Raw genomic sequence first — 22620 nt, forward strand, 5'->3', positions numbered from 1 at the left:
GAATTTATTTAGCCTTCTTTTCATTTTAGCCATCAATATCTTCATGAAAGGTCAGCTTGAAAGTTGAGAGTCCAAGCTGTAGTTCTTGAGTCAGATTTAACCGTCAACCTTATTCTTTTTGTTTTTTCAAGGTAATTTTCACAAAATGAACAATGTCAGATATGTCCATGTAATTACATGTAAACATGTGCAATTAGGTGCAAAACACAATAAACCACGACAGCTGCGCTACAGAAAATCTGTTTCCTAGAGAAAAGAGTATTACTGTATTTAGAAATTAAATCAAACTCCAGAAAATACCAATCTTTCTTATATTTTATCAGTCTGTCAACAATTTTGATTTTTTATTTATATGTACAAAAACATCCATTATAAAGGTTCCATAATAAAGTATTTTATCTGCATATATAACTCTTTGAATGCTTATCACCAATAAACAATTCAACAATTCTATGAAAAAGCTGGAAAACATTGTTTTTTCTGTTTTTGCTAATTCATTTGAATAACTCAATAACAGGCATACACTTGAAAAACTACGTAAAACCTTTGTTTCATACATACACATGTGTACAAATTCAACATCTATGTGTCACTACTTCACAAAATAGCTCTGAATATGCATAAAATAAAACCTCTTTCTAAGAAAAAGGATAAGTTCAAATGCAGTTTAAGCACCCCACTAACTACTAATGTTATTACATCAGTCAGGTCAGCTTACATCAGGGCATAACAAAGGGTACCATTTTTATCAGCCCCATGCCTTCAGAAGTTGTTAAACTAATCGTGACAACCATTAAAAAAAAAATTCAAAGAAAGGTACATGTACATGTAATTATTAAAACAATAGATATATCATCATGCAATCATGATTTAAGTGCCTTAACAGAATGCAACAATATGTGAAAACAAAATACACTACTATTATATCACAGAATGCTCTAACACCCATTTTGGTATGTTTGCATATAAAGCATATGCCATGCAACGCAGGCATTCATGATGCTTTAACACACAAATATCACAGACACCTTATTCTAGTCTTATAAATGCAATATTCTCTGCATCATGAAAAACTTCAGATGTTACATCTACCAATGTTAAACAGAAAGTTAAGCGAAATATGGTAAAGAAAACCCTGGTATCAGTCATTCAATAGTCACAAATATGTTATTTTAACTCCCCCCTTCTGAATGATGGACTAAAGAGGGGTAACAACGTATTCCTTATTGCCTCTCCAATCCCAGGAAGTCACCAGGCTGAGTAGAGTGGGGGGCGTGGCATGGGTGGATTATAATCGTGATGCTGCGACTGGACTTGCTGGAGGCCAACACTGAAGCGATCACGAGGAGTCATGAAAGCACTCGGGGGCATGGAAGTTACACCTGGATTGTTCTAGGAAAGAAAGTCAGAAATTAGCCACAATGTACCATAGATTTAGCAGAAGTACAACGCCTAACAATGCTTCAGCCTTTCAAATATTTGCACATCATGGACAGTTGTACTTAATGAATACCTTCTAAACTAAATTATCTTAATTCAATTGTTGAGGCAGTATTAAATACATACATTTTGATTTTATGTCCAATTTTTTTTTTAGTGATATCATGCACATGGTGTAAAGCAAAGCTATCACACAGAGGTAATTTATTTTATTTGCAGTTCACTAAGGAATGCATGTGAGCTTAAAAATTTCTACTTTGTGTTCTATCAGCAAGCAACTTCATGTACATCAAATGTTACCCTATATGTAGGAGATTTTTAAGGTTCATGAACAATTTTTTTTTTACACATTTGGTTTGTAATTCTCAAAAAACAGTGTTTTTTGTGCACTATGTGAGAGCCAGTCTGGAGTCAAATAGCTTTACCCAGGTGAACATGTCTACACGCCTTTTGACAAACACAACTCATCCAAAACACACATTCTTGTTAACTCTGATCACTCTTAATCATCTACTGAAACCATCACAGAAAAATGCTCTTTTTTAAGAGACCTTTTCAAAACCATGCAAATCAGTCAAACCTGGAGAAACTGAAGATCCATCCAAACCCAGAACTAGGGAAACTTTTGTGTGTTGAAGAGAAGAGAAGAGCAAGAATGAGACAGTGCCAAAACCATTTTAAGTTACTGATGGAAACTAGAAAAGGGGCTAGACTGAATACAGGCAAAAACTGGGACACACCTAGGGAGTTATGAAACGAGCAAGGCATGTAGTTTTATTACTGCAGGCCTGGGAGAATTCTTGTTGGAGCGGAGATAAAAATGGTGTTGGTGGGCCAAATCGGCGTGTGTCTACCTAAAAATAAAAATTTGTGAATTAAAATGCTTAGACTTGGACAACTTGAAAACACAGAGGGAAGACAGGCTGAGCTGTACATTGGTGCACATTTAGCGAGTGATGCGCAGAGCACAAGACAGTAGAACACCATCTTGACATGCAGGACAGGGTAGACAACCATACATGCTGACACACATGCACACAAAAGACAAATGTGATGCCCAGTATTAGTTGATATATCCCTAATTTTCCCTTGCATAACCTGGGTCTGTCACAGTCAGTTAGCTGAGGAACTGTGTAATCCAATAACATCAAAGGATGAATGCCAAGATAATTTCCGGTGATAGTGAACAGAAGCCTAGGTACTTACACACCAAAATCCAATGGATATGTGTAATCAGAAGGGCGCATACATGCACCACTTGTAAGAGCTTCTAGCCAGAGCAACACAAGGGAGACAACCATGTTTTACCAACTTTCACTCCTGCCCATAACGTTTTCAGCTGGTCACAAGGTAATACCGTTTTGTAAGAACAATTACGAGGAACAATGCTTTGTACAAGAAAATATTTGCGAAGAATGGTGGAGAACGGTAATAAATGGGTAATATGGAGAATGCAGACTCATGTTTGTGAGTTGCTGTGACTTAACTGTTTACTAACATGTTCAAAACAAAAAATTATAACGGAAAGTGTACAAGTGAGAACAGCAGTAACAGTTGAGCAGAATATTTTCAAATCAAACCTTGTCTTAGGTTCAGGTTATGGATAAATAATCAATGCAAATGTACTATTAAAAATTATACCAATACCAGAACACAAAACTGACAAAGAACGAACAACCTTGCTGAAAGTAACTACATAGTTAAAGTGTAACAAAGACATGCAAAGAAACGAAAATCCTCCAAATGTAGCACTCCACCGCTAAATCCAAATGAAAAATGACATAAACCAAGAAAAGAGGGCTTGTGAGCTTGAGCAGGCAGAATGTAATGTGAAACATGCAGGAAACCAAGCACACGTACATGCATATGAATATATGACATTGCTGAAGACAAGAACATGGGAATGCAGTGCCTAGCCAAAAGCAGTAAACAAAACAATCCGAGTAGGAATAATAATGAAAAATGCAGAAAATTAAGAACATACACATAAAAGATGGACACAAGTTTTTGCTCATGTAAAAAGTAATTGATGCTGGAAATGGCATTTGTAACATACATGCCAAGTTGAAATAAAGTACTATACACTCTAAATGCATACACAAAAATAACTGGTTGTGGATGCTTTTATGTCCTACACACTGGTGGAAATACATGCCAAACATGCCAAGATTTTAAAACTCAGTATCATTGACCTGTTCTGTTGGTTTTTATGTCACAAAGTTTTATGTTAGATATCATTCTTTACAATCATACTGAATCTTTGATACACAGATTCTCTAGTTACTGCCAGCAGAAAATTTATTTCTGTGATATCACTCAATATTAAAAAGTAAAAAGAAGCAGAGACAGATGACCAGATCATGGCCAAAATAATCTTAATGGTCAGTTAGTTTTTACTCCAACTTACTGCTTTATTTGCAATCTTGCCACTACTGTGTGGTGGAATCCCTGGTGGAGGGGCATAATATCCTATTCTCTGTCCACTTGGGCCGGCATATGGCTCTCCTGTACAACACACACACCATCACTAATTACAATGCAACTCAAATACAGGAGGCACATGGAATAAATATACATCACACATTCCAATGCAATAAAAGCAGAGAACTCACATTTCTGACAGTGACTAAAGGCAAAGAAAATGCTAATGTAAAGTACATGTCAGATTAAAGGCCATTAAACACTGTCCACAAAAATAGTTGGGTATATTATTTTAGAATTTTTACAACCCAGTAAAATGCATCTGAACCTTTGGACTCTGCAGTGGCCTTTTCTGATCACAGTGGGACACGTCTACGCTAAAACATATAGATGTGATGTCACTGACATCTTCTGGGTGATTATAGACCACAGTAGAATCTGATGTTTTAAAACCATTTTACTCTGCTGGAACATTCTAAAAACATAAATCAAACTATTTTGCTGGACTGTGTTTAATGGTCTTTCATCTGATACACTGTAAATCTTTAACCTTTTCCACCTCTAAAGAACTTTTTTCATTGGAATTTATGAATATATTTATAATAAAAATGATGATGCTTAAGATGTAAGCTTCATAAAATTATGGAAATTATTTCTCTACACCCCATAGTTCTCTCAGAATGTTTCTAAATATTGGTCGCAGTGGTAGTTAAAAAAGGTCAAAGAATTAGGTATTTCATTTTTAGTGTTGTCTTTGCCTTTAAGTGTGCCATTATCAGACTTCCACATGAAGCACTTCAGTCAATACTACATGATGTCTAGCATGATTTGATTAGTTTTCTACAACTATGCACCGGCAAAAGAGATTTCATTAGTAGTTCTTAGAAAAGCAAAGCATCAAGTTATTAAGGAGCAAAATAGCTAGCTCAGCAAACACTATGGCCAAGGCTTGCATCAATAGGGTATGAATTCAGGCGTGTTTAATTACCTGTAGGTGGGTCAGGGGTGCAGGTCTGTGAGCGTGACTGACGATTAAGACTGCTGTTGTCGTTGCCTGCCGTCAAGGGGCGTGGTGGATATGCTTGAGGGTGGGTTTTCTTACCTGGGAAGGCTCCATGTGGGTGTTTGGTGGGAGACAGCGATGGTGGCGTCTGTTTCTCTCTGTAACATACACAACATACCTGGTGCTGATTCTAATTGGACAAGTATAATACATAAACCAGTGTAAATATTTGGAATAGCCCTGTTTTGATCATAACACAGATACATACATGTATTCATTTCAAGGGAGTTTAGAAAACAGGACTTTCTTTGCGATCAAAGCAAACCTTAGCCTGTGCACAAAATCACACCTAGCTGTTAGACAATGCTCCAGGCAACATGTACATGTAAGCTGTTACAGTCAAAAACAATTTGTTCAGATGAAAAGGTACAAGTTTTTATCACATCTACATCAGTGCTAAAACACAATTATTCAGAGAAATTATGGTAAAGATGTTAACTGTAATTCTTCAAGCTTTTGCAGGCTTTTCCGGTTTGTATTCAGGTATATTCTGAGGGCAATATTGTGTCTAGACTATTGAAATTACACCTTAAGCATAAAGCATAAAGCACACAGAAAGCTGTTTTTTCATATGCAAAAAGGTTGAGGAATTTGAGTAATGTTTCCAGGGCACTGGAAAAAAGGTCTTTGCAAGAATGCTCAGAGGTCAACATTGCTAAAACATGGCTCAGAGAAGAAACAGATTTTTATAGAGAGTTTCTCAATATTTTTAACAAGAGTTCTTCAATTGTTTTTAGGTGAATCAGATTTGCAAACACTAAAATTAGCTATTTCAAAGACAGCCTCACCTTCGGAGGTAAACCGAATCTGCAGGGATTGCTGACCCATTTACGTAGGTTTCTGTCATGACTTCATGTTCACCCCCATTCTCTGTAAAACATTACACAATACAGAATGTTACAGTCAGCTTTTATCAACACTTATAACCAAATATGTTAATATGGCTGTCAACAAAAATGGTAGAAACCTGTAACCATGAACAGTTAGGCAATTTGAGTTCTTCAGTGTGTGACAAGTAAGAGAGGTGAAGTTCCTACCTTGCACGTGAGGCTCCGTTGTACTGGAGCGGGACTCCTCCTCAAATCTGTTACGAGTGAAGCGATGAGCGGCAGTTGTCCAGGCTACAGCCTATGAGAACATGAGAGTTCTGGCTATCAATTAATATATACTCATTGAGCTTTACATGTTTTGTCATTTACTAATTACTAGCAAGCCCAACCTGCGTTTCAGGGGTCTTTCGAGTTCATGCAGATAACGGCGAGACACTTGAGGACTCTTACAAACTAACATAAGTAAAAGACGTTAGGCAGTTGCTAAACTGAATACACATCAGTCTGTCAACATCAACTGTAAAATCACGTCTTTTAGCTGCAGTAGTTTGCAAGAATCCTCATCTGCGTGAACTCGCTGGATCCCTGAAATGCTGATTGGGCTCGTTATAGCCCCCAAAATAAGCCAATGTAGTGCCTGATTGTGATGTCATCATTGTCTGATTTGCATAAGTAATATACACAATTTTTGGAGCACTTGACACAGCACATCTTTTCGCTCACAGCAAATGGGTAAATGGTTGTGGAGAAAACTGAACGACAAATCGACATGCAGGCATATATACACAGATTCCTTCCTTGACAGTTAGATAACATTTTCTTGGTGGTTTATCAAGACAATCAATACTGAACACTAAAATCAGCCTACACTGTAATACAACGAACCTTTATTTTTGCCAAACATTAGATAAAGCCTGAACATCTGAGTGTTGCCTTACCTGTCCATTGGGTTTACACAGAATGGTGGTGCACTCAGGCCCTGTTCCCCACCGCTCATGCTCCTTCCACACGAAGTCTGTCGGGGGCTGGTGTAACATTGGGTCACAGGTGCCTGACCAGACGGTCAGTGTCTGGTGGGCAGGCAGGCGGGTGTGAGGACTGAATCTATAAACTGCCACTGGATGGCCGCCCACATTCTGCTGGATCATGTAACCTCCTATCTCAGCATCCTGATAACACAAATGTACTGATGTGACTTAAACTGGAGAATGATCAAGGGGCACATACAGACCTATTTGAAGTCTATCAAAGTTCACAGTAAGATATGTCTGGCTTGGTCACAATGATGTTATTCAGTAAAAACTTATACTTAGTCAGTCTATATCTTTTTTCACTGTTTTAGACATGTGTTCTAATGAACTGATGTGTCAAATATTTATTTACTTATATACTTCATTTTATTGGCCAAATATTGGAACATTTCACTTATGTGAAGTTGGTAAGCATTATGGTGTGAGGAAACCACATGCAGGTTACTGGCAGACTTTCCCATGTACGACCAGAAAGGGAGCCAGTGTGAGCTGGACTTGAACTTACAGCGACTGTATTGGTAAAAGGTTCGTGAGTCACTGTGGTGTGCTAGGACACTAACCACTCCATTACGAAGGCCCCATGCATGTCATGTGTGCCACATATAGATGTACACTTGTATATCTGCAGATATCTACAAACACACGTGTGTACAAGTCAAAGTCCATGCCAGATGGTTAAACATGTACCTGTATTAATAGCCTCAAGATATTCTATCGAAAAGCTCATCAAGCAAACTGATTTAAAGACATGACTTTAAAACCCTGAGTGACCAATAAAGAATACACGTCAGACATGTGTATCAGTATTTTAAGTACATGCACCTAGTTAATACATTACAAAGGGAAGGCATCCATGCAACTCCTGAAATAGATATAACCATCAAAGTAAACAAATATATTCTTACTTGATTTCCCGTATTCATTAGACGAACATATTTGCCATCTTGATGGACTTCCAACACCTTAAGGTCCCCAGTAGCACTGTGGAAAAATGTTTTGACAAGCATTATAATAGAGATATCAGTAGATCACATGGAAATGTGCTCTATGTGGTTGTTGTTTTAAGTGTGCCAAACTTTACAACATGTGCATGCATTAACCAATGTTAAATCAGGGCCAGGTCATGATTAATGCCTTCACAAGGCCTGTTCGTTCAGGCGAGATTTTTGGAGAGATAAGCCTCTTAACTTGGTAACCAGGCGAGCCCACCATAACAATACCCTCTAGCAACCATACAAAGGCCAGGAGGTATAGGTTGGAATTTTGCCAGACCCCCAAGTTGTACTCAGTTTGAACGCACCTCATTAGGCAGATTACAAATCAAACACTTGACAGTTCCATTATAAAGTGCATACTATATTGTATTTTTAACACAAAGCCTGGCTAGGATTTTCAAACAGCTTATAAAAGTTTATAATTTATTTATTATTATTATTTTTTTTTTTCTTATCATAGAAAAAAGCGAAACATAGCAGATCGTTAGCAGACATATTTACGTTTACCACGGGCATACTGAGACCAGTGTGACCTGCCAACACCTTTAAACTCAGTTCAATAGAATGTACCAATTGCTCAGCTCAACAGAATGCACCAATACATACTGGAAGTGAATCTGTTTTGACCAAGACACATGCAGCTATATGTAGGTGGTTACAGCTGACAAAGGTTTTCTGACCAAGCAGTAACACCATTATGAACACACTTTACAATGCTAGCTTCATAATTACACATAATAATACAGACATATGAGCCAGAAATTACATACTCAGTAGAGCCCTTTTGAAATGGTATTACATTTCACGTCTAATTACAAATGGTATACTTAGCTTGTTTACACAGCTCTCAAGTATACTGCTACATGTGTGACAGTTACACACCAACACCAGCACAACCGTATAAACACTCCAATCACCACCACAAACACACAACACCAAAAAAGACAAAAAGGCAGCCAACATTTCCTTTCACGTGATCAACCATTGACATTGTTCAAACACGTGGTTAATCTGAGGCATCTTGTAAACACCTGATCAGCCAGAAGCAACTTCCAAACACCTGATCAACCAAGAGCATTTATCCAAACACCTTACCAACCACAGACAATATCTAAAATCCTGATTGACCAAGAACCTTTATCCCAACACTTGATCAACTATAGCCAATATCCAAAAACCCCATAAACCAAGAAAATGTTTCCTCAAAATAATCAACCAAAGACAATATCCAAAGGTATAAGCAATATCCAAACAGTTGACTTAGAACCCTTATCTAAACACCTGATCAATCATTATCCAAACACCTGATTATTTATGACCTAAGTACTTGTTTTTCTTAACTATTAACAAAAATCTGGCAAAAACTATTGCATTAATCAAACACCTACTCAACCATGGACATTATTCATCACTCTAGGAATGATTACCACTTTACTTGTAAACATATGTGTCTACATCCTGTCGAATCATATACACATGACATAATGTAAAGCAAGAAGTTCTGGTCACTTTACCTGTGGATGTCCATCACAAATCTTACCTGGTTGTGCAGGTGTTGTAATCATGTGAGGTATGTTTAGGGACGGGGGTGCTGTGGGGGCGGAGAGGCTTGTGGGGCTGTCTCTTCTTTCCAGCAGTGAACAGTTCTTCAAAGTAATCTTTACCCTGACCCAGAGTGGTGCTAAGGGGCCGATGATGAGAGGCTGGAAATAATACACAGATAGAAAAGTGTAGAAATGTATTTGTAAAAAAATACTCCTAAAAATTATTGTCACTTTGCTCTTGACCAATGAGTGTACATGGCCGAATAGAGCCCGCATTGGTTTGGCTGTGAGGTCCGTCACATACATGGTAAAGGGTGGTGTTTTAACTTTGGCCTTGTCCAGTTTCCATCATCTCTCTGTAAATCTGACCGCTGTTATACATGTATATGTCAAATACTCCAGAGTAAGGTCTTTGGCCCCACTCAAATGATTTAAGTCAGCCATGCCTACAAATCTCTCAATGTTTTTAGCCAATGAAAAAGCCAGAACTGCTCATGGAGCCTATATACTATGGAGGCTCTATAGCATGTAACCATGAAACTCCTATAAGAGATGTGTATCCATCAGTGCAGTTTGATACCTGGAACTAGATGTACATGAATATGTTCAGTTAGCCTCTGATGATATTCAGCTAAAATTCTTTACAATGTTTACCATATCCTACAATCTTTGCCAAACATCATGTAACCTATACATATACTTTATTATACATCTAACCATCCAGCACCAGTGGTATTATGTAGAAAACAACAACTGTCCAATATGAGATCATACTGGACATTGACCAAATGGCTTCATGTTACAATTGCTTTCACTGAGAATGGAATGAAAAGTAATCTTGTTATGAGATGCAGAGGTCTGATTTCAGAAATCTGAGAATAGGCAAAAAGAAAGAATTCCCAAACACCACACAGGCCAATAACCTATACATATTTCACTTAAAGTTTGGCCAGTAAAAATGTACTTTCAGAGACATGTTTTAAAATGATAACTTTGATGCCAACACTGAGAAATTAATCAAACCACAAAAAACTCATAATGGCCCTATAAGAGGGAAGAATCAGTCAGTAAAAAGTAAAATGTGTTATTTGATGAAAACTTCAAATGAAATACGGTAAAAACAATATGAACATACTGTCTTTTATAAACAGGACTACAAGTTACAAACACAAAATCAGAGTGTGTGTAGTATATACCTGGAGCTGAGCGCACCCTGCTCCCCGATGTTCCCCGAGACTCAGGTGTGGCCTCCAGGTTAAGCTGGTTGATGCTTGGTGAGGTCTGGTATGTGTACACATTTGCTGTAGTTGAGGTAGGGAGAGGCCTCCCATGCATTGGGGTAGGTGTCCTGGGTGGGGCAGTAGGCACAAGAGCTGAATCCCCGCTGAAGTGTACACTGAGGCTACAGTGTACTTGGGGTAGCCCACCTCTGTTAACTTAGTAGATGTAGACATTCTGTTTGTGAGGGGAAAACCTTCATGAACTGGGCGGCCCAGCCTAGACACAAACATTTAAATAGGTAAGAACAAAAAACACATGAAAGTTGTATTGTTACTCATACCTTATGCCAACGAACATCTCATATATCATAAAATCCACATAAAATAAAACATTAATCATGAATATACCCTTAGATTGAGTGTTGAGTAAGTGCACACACCGGAATAAGTGCTCTTGTTGTAAACTGTCATTTCACATTTCATTCATCTTGATTTTCATTACATTTTATTTTGTTCACATTTGACTTTTGCTGCAGTGACAATAGCATTAAACAAACCTTTTCTCCTCATCTTCCAAAAGAACTTTAAATGCTTCTATTTCAGCTTTGAGTGGCAACTGCAGTTCTCTTGCCATGTTTGCCTCATGCATCTTGTCCATCAGAAGCTCCTGTAATTCCCTTGCCTTATGCTCCATACTAGCAATCTGATTAGCATAACGGTTTCGCTCTGATGCCAGTGTCTCTTTCAATGCCTTGTTCTGGTGTTCTGAGGCTGACACCTGTTGAAACAAGGAAAAAAGTGTTACAGAAAAATCATACAAATTCTCTGTTGCATACTGAAGACAATGGTTGATTCTGTCTGTGTAGAAGGACCTAATGCTGACACTCTGCCAACAATTCGGACATAAACTACACACTGACAAATTTTTATGGATATCTATGTAGTAACATATTGGATGTACATACAATATAAGTACTTAGATATGGAAATTAGATTTCATTCTAAAAACATGCTTTCTTGGGCAACATTTTAGGTCATTTCTAATACACTGAGGTTTATTTGTCGATGCAAAGACAAACTTTATCACTTTTGAGCAAGAGCAGACATAAATTACAAGGCTGACCTTGTCCACTTAACCTACCCTTCCCTGAAGTGACTTAATTTGGGCCACAAAATCAGCTCGTTTTTGAATAAATTCTTCATTCTGAGTTCTCAGACTGTCAATCCTTCGAGCATCCTCTTCCGCCTGAGCTCGTAAAGCAGCCATCTACAAGGTTGTCAGCATAACTCTGTCAGTTGGCATTTATCTTTCCACTGTACATATACACACATGTAGGTACATAATTTTAACATAAAAATAACTACTGGCATGTAATATATAAAAAAAAGTATACATGTATATGTCCAAACATAAGTGAAACTAAAAGGTGGCAGACATCAAGAGTGTGACGGGAGCTGACAGCCAACGAGAAACTTGCAGTTGCCTGATACACAGAGAGTACTGTATTTATACGTACATTTCTATTAAATCTCTCCTGTGAGTCTGTTTGGTATTTCTGCAGCTCTGCAGTCGCTGCCTCTCGAACTTTTGTCAACATGTCACCAAGGTTAGCACCCGCGCTGTTCTGTTCACGTAGTCGAGACTCTAAAGTCAAAATACTGTTGTTTGCAGCCTCAAGCCTCTCTCTCATTTCTCCAATACTTGACTGGCTGACTTGATCATTAAATGATAATTTTTCTTCTAGTTGTCTTGTTTTCTCCTGTAAATCATCACAGGCCTGGTGTTGCTTTTCTAGACTGCAACACAAAAAACAAATATTCATTTGTTTATTAGATTTAGTGCTTTTACGACGTATTCAAGGATATCAAACTTGTGTGTTGACATGTGAACTAACTCACCTTTCTCCCAGGTTTGGTTCTCCCTGGTCAACTGTCTATGTGTGAACTCGTCTGTTGTTTCTGAACATGTGTGTTGACATGTGAACTAACTCACTTTTCTCCCAGGTTTGGTTCTCCCTGGTCAACTGTCTATGTGTGAACTCGTTTGTTGTTTCTGAACACATGTGTTGACATGTGAATTACCTCACCTTTCTCTCAAGGCTTGGTTCTACCTGGTCAACCTGTCTATGTGCGAACTCATCTCTTGTACCTGAACACCAGTGCTGACATGTGAACTAACTAACTAACTAAGGTTTGGTTCTACCTGGTCAAACTCTATATGTGTTAACTCATCTCTTGTACCTAAACACCAGTGTTGACATGTAAACTAGCTCACCTTTCTGTACGTCAAAACTTCCTGGTTAAACTCTCAAGGTGTGAACTCTTCTGTTGTACCTGAACATGTGTGTTGTACATGTCAACAAACTCACCTTTCTCTCAGTTCTTGGTTCTCCCTGGTCAACCTGTCTATGTGTGAAGTCATCTGTTGTACTTGGACCTGAGATTGTTGTGCAGTCCTGTTTTCTGACATCTCATTTTCCAGGAGTGATAACTGTCGCCGAGTCTCTGTCACTTCATTCATCAGTCTAGAACTTTTTTCCCATTCTTCGGTCAACCTGGAACATTTACAGTTATAGTCAGTCACATGCTAGCAGTAGCCTCTTTATAGTCTAACAAGTTTAGCTGACCTTCTCATGAGTGATATGACAGTCTGACAGCAGACCTACTTCCTTTAGCAGACCTACTCATGAGTAAGATCACAATCTGATTGTCTAACAACTTTAGCAGACCTATACTCAGGGGTAAGACCACAGTCTGATTGTCTAACAAGTTTAGTGGACCTACTCATGAGTAAGATGACAGTCTAATTGTCTAACAAGTTTAGCAGACCTACTGACGAGAAGACGACAGTCTAATAGTCTAACAAGTTTAGCAGACCTACTCATGAGCAAAACCACAGTCTAATTGTCTAACAAGTTTAGCAGACCTACTGACGAGAAGACGACAGTCTAATAGTCTAACAAGTTTAGCAGACCTACTCATGAGCAAAACCACAGTCTAATTGTCTAACAAGTTTAGCAGACCTACTGACGAGAAGACGACAGTCTAATAGTCTAACAAGTTTAGCAGACCTACTGACGAGAAGATGACAGTCTAATAGTCTAACAAGTTTAGCAGACCTACTCATGAGCAAAACCACAGTCTAATAGTCTAACAAGTTTAGCAGACCTACTGACGAGAAGACGACAGTCTAATAGTCTAACAAGTTTAGCAGACCTACTCATGAGCAAAACCACAGTCTAATTGTCTAACAAGTTTAGCAGACCTACTGACGAGAAGACGACAGTCTAATAGTCTAACAAGTTTAGCAGACCTACTGACGAGAAGATGACAGTCTAATAGTCTAACAAGTTTAGCAGACCTATATTCATGAGTAAGACCACAGTCTAATTGTCTCACAAGTTTAGCAGACCTACTGATGAGAAGACGACAGTCTAATAGTCTAACAAGTTTAGCAGACCTACTGATGAGAAGACGACAGTCTAATAGTCTAACAAGTTTAGCAGACCTACATTCATGAGTAAGACCAGTCTAATTGTCTCACAAGTTTAGCAGACCTACTGACGAGAAGACGACAGTCTAATAGTCTAACAAGTTTAGCAGACCTACATTCATGAGTAAGACCAGTCTAATTGTCTCACAAGTTTAGCAGACCTACTGACGACAAGACGACAGTCTAATAGTCTAACAAGTTTAGCAGACCTACTGACGAGAAGATGACAGTCTAATAGTCTAACAAGTTTAGCAGACCTACATTCATGAGTAAGACCAGTCTAATTGTCTCAAAAGTTTAGCAGACCTACTGACGACAAGACGACAGTCTAATAGTCTAACAACTTTAGCAGACCTATACTCAGGGGTAAGACCACAGTCTGATTGTCTAACAAGTTTAGCAGACCTACATTCATGAGTAAGACCAGTCTAATTGTCTAACAAGTTTAGCAGACCTACTGACGAGAAGACAACAGTCTAATAGTCTAACAAGTTTAGCAGACCTATATTCATGAGTAAGACCACAGTCTGACTGTCCAAGAAGTTTAGCAGACCTTCTCATGAGTAAGGCTATAGTCTGATAGTCTAACAAGTTTAGCAGACCTACTCAAGAGTTAGACCACAGTCTGATTGTCTAACAAGTTGAGCAGACCTACTCATCAGATGGCCTATTTATATATATTTTAAATTTGCCAATTCAGTATTTGTAAACTTTAAAGGAACTCTAGTGATATTTAAGGTGACTCGTGAGTTGCATTGTACCTGTTTTGTAGATTTGTGGCAGCTTGTTGGTGCTTCTCACTTGTCCGTCTCAGCTGATTCTTCTCCTTAATGCTCTCATCCAGCTGTTTTCTGGAAATTTAAAAAAAAAAAAAAAATAAAATAAAAATAAATACCCCAACCCTCCCACAAAATTCAACAGTTATACTGAATATTATTGTTAGATATTACAATATCAGTCAACAGGAGAGAATAATAAAATAAACTGGAGATTTTCTTGCAAACTTATTTACAAAATTAACCAAACTTTATGGTTGCAAGCTGAAATTTCCAACAAAAGAAACTACATACTTTAATATACACACCTTAAACTTTCTAGTTCCTTTTCATATAAATTCTTCAGGTTTTCCATCTGCTCCTCCAGCAGATTACATGAGTGGAGAAAAGAAGAGGAGTCCAGCTGGCTGAACTCCTCCCCAAGACGGCGTACTGTCTGCACATAGGCTGAGAATCTGTCATTCAAGTGCTGTAGCTCCACCCTCTCCTGTGATCGACTGAACCCAGGGTGGAATGAGGTGGGTTGGTGATACAAGCTCATATTGTAGCTGTGTTTGTAGTGTGGTGATTTCTGTATGATTGGCCCTACTGTCTTGTAGCTCAGGTGAGCTGCATTAGAAGGCATGTGTGTATTACTTGGCTTAACTAACTCAGGTACCCGCCCAGAATAGTTAACCAGCTCCTGAGCCGTCCCAGAATTGGCAAGTCCACCTATAATATATGTCCTCTTCTCATGAGACGGTTTTGGTCCAATCTCCAATCCTTGCTCTGATAAGTAGTTTCGAGTGGAGATATATGAAATCCCTTGCTTCGGCAAAGGTATAGGTTTTGAGTATTCAACTTCTTCTGTATCACGGGAAATTTTAGTTTCTGTTTGGTTTGAGCGTGTGGTTTCTAAATCAGAGCTGTTAAGTGGCAAATGACAGTGAATGCAGGCTAGTTGTTCTCGAGGTGTCTCATCAGTAACATTTAAACTTTCACCAGTGTTTGGCTCAACATGCTCTGTGGTGACAGTTACTTCCCCTTCTTCCAGAATATCAGCTGTTTCCTGGAGAGATTGGTCTAAATCTGATGGAAGCTGGTAATTTTCACCCCTGATTAGCTCCTCCTTTTCCTGGCTATTCTCAGCAGGCTCTTCCTCTGATTGGATACTGGAATCTGGTCGTTCTGGAGACACTAAAAGATTGCCGCTGTCTGTTACCTCATTGACAGGACTGAATCTATATGGAAAATTAAACAAAAGAGTTGATATTAAATATAAATTACTGATAACGTACATGTTCATTTTTGGGTTAATTAGCTGAATAATTGATACTATATGCTCCATGGCTAAATCATGTGACATATAACAGAGAACTTGGACAAAAACATGTACCATGAAGCAACATACAAATGGATGCACTGCACAGGTACTTGTTACATCAACATGCACATTATGATTGACTTTAATCCATACATACCCAGAGGACCCATTTAAAGGATAAACAATGGATAAAAGCAGATTAAATATATGAAGTATTTACTACATATAAACCTGATAGTTGGGCTGAGCCATTCTCTACATAACAGTGTTAATAACAGCATTCAGAAAAACCTTTTCTTACATGACATAGCATAATGGTCCTAATGGAACGGTTTTATAACCTTAATCTTTATCCTTACACAGATTATAATAACAGAAAAGATTTAGAGTGGGGCTTAAGTGAAACATGGCAAACAATTTACACAAAGAGCACAGAAATGTAGACAGTTTTGGTAACCTGTTGCATAATACATGTAGATATGAAGATCAACCGAAAGCTACGGATTTGAGAAATCATTTCACCCTGATTACAGGAACACTATCTCAGACATTTAAAATCTTGTGCAGTACACCGCATAAAATACATATAAAAAGTACAAGTGAACAGATCACAGGTGTTGTGTTTAATGTTTATGTGCCCTTCTGACAAGGTGTACACATTTTACCAACTGAATGAGATTGTGTATTCAACTCAGGATTGCACTCGTTATCTATGACCCTATAATGTCAGGAGGTTTCTCATTTATCATTAAAGAGGAAAGTTTCCTTTAGGGTGCCCAAGGTTTCTCTATCCATAAACTTAACTAACTTCAACTTGAACCATACTGACATTGGCATTAAATCTCCATCCAATCAAAAAATTATTGAATAAAATTTTTGATTCTCTTGAGGTCAAAATCTGTAAGTATAGATACGTACTGCATGGAGTTCATCACCAAATTTTATGTCACTTAACAAGTCTTATATATCTATAGAATTGTTTAGCAAATGGTCAATAGCTTTTGAAAATAAATGCAGCCAGCCAGAGAAGTTGATTGACATGGGCAAACAAAGGTGCACTAGTTTAGGAGTGTACACAAAGGTATACAGCCTGACCCCTTCCCTTGTTGTTTACTGTGGTTACCATTGGCAACCTCCTGATCTCTGGATCAGATCAGTTTACATGCACCTGCCTAGAAAGACAAGCTGGCCTAAGTCCATTATAATTAACATTATCATTACCAAGCAAATAGCTGTGTATCAAAAAGTTGTATGGTACAAATGAATCTTTATCTTCCTCAACTATATGAATGTTGTTTTTATCATGCACAGGTGTAATGATAATCAAGACACTGCATTTCTTTCCCAAGCTTGGGATTTCAACATTTTGGTGCATAAAGTGAACACTGATTTGCACTTGAAATATCCTTGTACATGTATGTCTGTGTTAAAAAAAAATGGAAGTACATGGCTATTTCTTCATCATTAGAGGATGTTACAGGTAACAGTCTAGACCATTGACCTACATATGTGCCTACCAGTATAAACTTACATGTGTGCTAACGTCAAAAACAACATACATGTTAAGGCAGGGACAAACAGGGCAGATTTTTTTTCCTTGTTGGGACAAACTTAATTGCTGGCAAAATACGCCGATGATATTCCTAGCATACATTTAGCTGCAGACGTACTATGTGGGTTTTTCTGTTGATCGTGGTCAGTAGGTTATGTCATGTGAGAGAAACAAAATGAATGTTACAGGTCAACACAATTCCATGTTGTTTGATTGGTCAGCCTGAAAATCCCCAGGGGGGACAACACTATGCACACACAGTGAAATCGCTGGCGTATTTCTTCGCTATTATCTAAATAGCGAACAGCTAAAAACAAACAAAGACACACAAATATCAAAACCTTAATAATTAGTACTCAGGCTTATATTATATACAAAGCTCAAAAACAGTAAGACTGATAAACGAGAACTGAAAGTACTTGCACTTGTCCAGACATCACTTTCTGCAAAGGGAAGAATATCATGTACTGTGAGGCTATTATTACAAGATACAGACATTACCAGATATATATGTACATGTATACATTACCTCACATTTTTTCTGTTCTGTTTTACCCCCATTCTTCACACTTGAATTCAGAATGATAAAGATACTGACACTGGATTATACAGATTTCACTATATCAATGACACCGGCAAAATCAGTATGTCAGTTTGTGTGCACCAGGTTATTCTAGTCCTACATAGGTATGTGAGCCCCGAACACCAGAACCAATTCTGTTAAAAGATCTCTCAGTTGTTACTATGGCTGTCAAATGGATTATAGTTCTTCTTTGTGCTCCTCTTGGGCTACTCTCCAGAAACATCTGTACACATGGTGAGTATTAAGTTTTCAAACGCCAACATGTAAATCCATGGCTTGCTGAGCTGTCAGTTCTCAGTATTAAGTGACACAAAGTTGAGTCTCATGTAGGCCTACACCTGCAAAATGTTACTTCAGACAAAGTGCCCTCTATGAGCAAGTCCACCCTGTGGTCTGAAACCATTGTGGCTCTGGTAACCGTCACTTATTACACTTCAAACCCACATCCACCAATAATGACAGTGGCTAGTCAAGAAAGGGCGGAGACTCCCAAGGAAAGTGTCAAAATAAGCAAAGTCCTGTCAGGTGTTCCATGGACGAGCAACCCTCAACGAATGGTGTACAGGAAAGATAAGGCCTTCATAGTTAAATGGTTGACCCTGGATATGATCAATCAGCTATCCACCTAACCCCCAGGCCCACATACCTCCACTTTATAATGTCACATTCATACTGCTAAAGTGGCCTTCACCAGACAATACAGCAGTATACGTCATCTTATTCAATGATTTACACATATTACAAATCAACCTCATGTTATGACTTGTCTGATCAGTTCTCATAGATCAGGCCATTATAAAGAGAATATTATATGTAACATCCTCATACAACAAAGTGAATTGGAGTCAGACATTTAAGCCAGCCATATGCTCATGAAATTTGAAACATGGATAATTCATTTTAAACTGTTCTGAGGTCTGGATAATATATTTGAAAATGCATACATGTATTAAATGTTATATGAAACTAAAGTAAAACACTAACATCCCCCCTCCACCCAACCCACTCCCCCCAAAAAACCTCTATCAAAATTTGTAGATCCTGTTAATGGAGGGTCAGCCAGGTTACTCCCAATAAATATTTGTTATGTTACTTAAGGGTTCAACACCGCTGTAGCGGTGTTTGTTGCGCATTCTTGGGATTTGAAAATGAAAATCTATTCTACCCCCAAAATTGCAGAAAATGTGGCAAAAACTTCATATTTCATGCTGCCATTCTGTTTTACTCCCTCCACAGAGGTCATGCATTTTAGACTAATAAATGGCCAGCTTAGGCCATGGCAGTTGACCTAGGTACGTCAAAGCGTATGTATGACGTCGTGTCTTTTTGTTGCATGAGATGGAAATGTAAAAGTTCACTGTACATGTATTATGACATCTTGTCCCTAAGTTCAGATTTGAACGTCTTGAAACAAATGTTTCTTTTTCAACGTCTGTGTGTAAAATATAAAAAAATGTAAAAACAATAGTGATATTTATAAACTGTGTGAATTAACACTTTTATCACTTAAAGAAATTCCAATTGTTCACTTTTATATAAATTAGGAAGCAAATCCAACAAGTAAACAACCTAGAATTCTTTTATTTGTAGACACAACAGCATGAAATGATATTACTTGGGGGAGTAGACATACCGGCCAATGTGTTGCGTGACACACTCAATGTTGTTTGAAAGGTCATCTCTGTTCAATATCTATATTTGCACATTTGCAACTGACAGCAGGGTAGAATTTTATTTTACCTACTTCTCCCTAGAGTTTATAACAATCATGATATAATAAACTGTACAAAAACACTGTTCGCAAAAACAAAGAAATAAGTAACTAAGATCATCACAACATGATTACATAATTAAACAATATCATATACAGTACAAGTAATAAAAAATATAATAACGTAATAAAATAATACTATTACATGTATTCTACAATAAAATAATGTAAAAATATGAAGTAAATATCTCCATCTCACTGTTAATAGTGCATGGAAATGTTAAGGAAAAAAGTACATGACTGTTTGCATTACAATTTAAAATCTAAGAAAGAACTAAACACAGGTAGGTCGATATCTTTATAGTCTCAGAGAGAAACCAAACGTTGTTGCCTTGAATGATAATCCTGCACTTTTGTGGATAAAACAATTTGAGATCATATTTGGAGGGTCTGTATCTTGTGTGTAGTTGGAACATGATCAAATATCTGATTACTAGAGGTAAGTGTAAGATAGCAGCTATTTAAAGGAGTCTATCATGTCACTAATAAAATGTTACCTATGTTTCAACTAAACTCTCCAGGCAGTCTAAACTGTTTTATTCATGCCATGGCAATATTCAAAGTAAAAGCATTCACTTGCATTCATGCTCAATGTTTTTTAAAGTTTACAGGATATATATATATATATATATATATATATATATATATATATATATATATATATATATATATATATATATATATATATATATATATATACAACATACTTTTCAAGATGGCTTTGTTGCTAACTGCCAGCATATATATGACTTTCACACATCGCATGCACCCAGCAAGCAGATCTAAATGTATTCAGTACTCTGCAAGAGACTAGTCAGCTTTCCAAACATTTGCATACATGTCAGCGTCACAATATGTAGGCCATGCAAAATGTAATGCTAGGGTTGATGTATCAAGGAAGACAGCCCTTAGGGTAAATCCTATTTACAATAAGGTCTGTACATGTATGGCTATGTCATATAATGACAAGACAGCAACCTGTGGATTATCGTGGGTTTCCCCTGGGCTCTGCCTGGTTTCCTGTCACCACCAGAATGCTGGCTATTGTGGTATAAGTGCGATATTCTTGAGTACAATGTACCACACTAATGGAATAAATAAATAAGTGAATACATATTCAGAATGACAAATTATATTTCATTCTATCATAACTAATGGATCTGAATTTAATGTTGAATATGAAATCAAACTATTTAAATTGTTTATAAACTATCATAGACGATCCATTTGGTGAATGTGTTGCTGTGTTGACAAAGATATGGATGTCTGCAAATAAAATGTGCTTCATGCAGCTGGTAATGTAGAGAAGCTTCCAGGGAGCTAAAATTATCCCCCCTTAATCCCCCTGAAATATGTCCTGCTTGAAACAATTATAAAAATTCCTTTGACCACATTCCTACACAATAAATGTAAGACCTGGAGTTTTACAAGGAAGTTTGTCTGGTAATTGAAGTTGAAAAACATATAAAATATAGTTATTATACAGCATCCTTATATGTTTAGAATATCATATAATATAATTAAATATTTTCGAAAGGCATCAGGAGCAATGTTGGGGCCACATTTCATATAGAACACACTTCAGGGCATACAGACCAAGGGCTACATCAAGGACAAAGTTATATCTTAAACTACATGGGCACATTCTGTTCACTGGGCCCACACACGAAAGCTCTAAGTTAGTTGTCTTTTACATGAAGCTTGCCTACAAAAAGTGTAGGCCATATTCTTTTCACGGGGATTACAGCACTTGAACATAATAAAATACTGAGCATGAGAAAGAATCGTGAGAAGGAATATGACAACCAAATTAAATTAAATCAGTCCTTAAGGATCATGTGATAAGCTTAAAAAAATCTTTTCATTCTGTAGTTGTCATCTTGGAAACATTACAACAAATATAGGCTGCTAATGTCCAAGGTTTATCATTTAACTTCAAGCCACATTTAATAAAGTTCATCCCAGCAGTTCAGGAATGGCACAAAAACCATTACAGTCTGCTTTAATGGTATTTACACAGACAAACGAATATACACTGTCTAAAAATTGAAAATCCATCTCATTAACATAAAACAAGATTTGATGATGACGGGTTCGCTGGTTTTGAAGGCACTGTGCAGATATGTGTACGGTTATTAATGAGGCGGGGCAGCAGAAACAGAATAATATTTTGTAATATATGATCATGAATAATAATACCAATATTATTGCTACTGAGGTCATACAGTAGAAACACCAAGTATATAATATTTTACAATACATGATTATGAATAATAACAATTCTGTAATTAACAATAATAAATGATATGCTATATATACACTTAGCCCTTGGTTTAACTGTTGTTTATCTTTTAAATTTTACAATAGTGCTGCCTGTCGTCATAAGTGAAATATTCTTGAGTACAGTGTAAAATACCAAATAAATAAATAAATAAATGACTCTTAGATTTTTGTCTGTTTGTAGAAGGGTGGAATGGTGAAAATAAATAACGAAGAAAGCAGAAATGTGACAATTAGTGGAAACTACATACACTTTAACAACAGTGAGCACTTCGTGAAAACAGACACTACAATCAATGGCTTACCTGTCTTCAGCCA

At 37.4% G+C, this 22620-nt stretch overlaps 1 protein-coding gene across 1 annotated transcript; it reads right to left on the minus strand.

The window, feature by feature from the left end:
• Positions 1 to 105: 105 nt before the first annotated feature.
• LOC135467364 (uncharacterized) lies at positions 106 to 18163 on the minus strand. The gene is made up of 16 exons (XM_064745135.1): positions 15122 to 18163; positions 14799 to 14888; positions 12914 to 13099; positions 12062 to 12341; positions 11686 to 11811; positions 11102 to 11322; positions 10521 to 10821; positions 9629 to 9695; positions 9321 to 9483; positions 7691 to 7766; positions 6693 to 6923; positions 5962 to 6052; positions 5713 to 5794; positions 4850 to 5022; positions 3848 to 3945; positions 106 to 1392 (listed from the first exon to the last, which is right to left on the minus strand). The coding sequence occupies exons 1-16, from the start codon at positions 16189 to 16191 to the stop codon at positions 1249 to 1251; spliced, it is 3399 nt and encodes a 1132-aa protein (XP_064601205.1). The 5' UTR covers positions 16192 to 18163; the 3' UTR covers positions 106 to 1248.
• Positions 18164 to 22620: the final 4457 nt, after the last annotated feature.

Source organism: Liolophura sinensis, chromosome 6 (genome assembly GCF_032854445.1).
Source record: "Liolophura sinensis isolate JHLJ2023 chromosome 6, CUHK_Ljap_v2, whole genome shotgun sequence".
NCBI classification, from domain to species: Eukaryota; Metazoa; Mollusca; class Polyplacophora; order Chitonida; family Chitonidae; genus Liolophura; species Liolophura sinensis.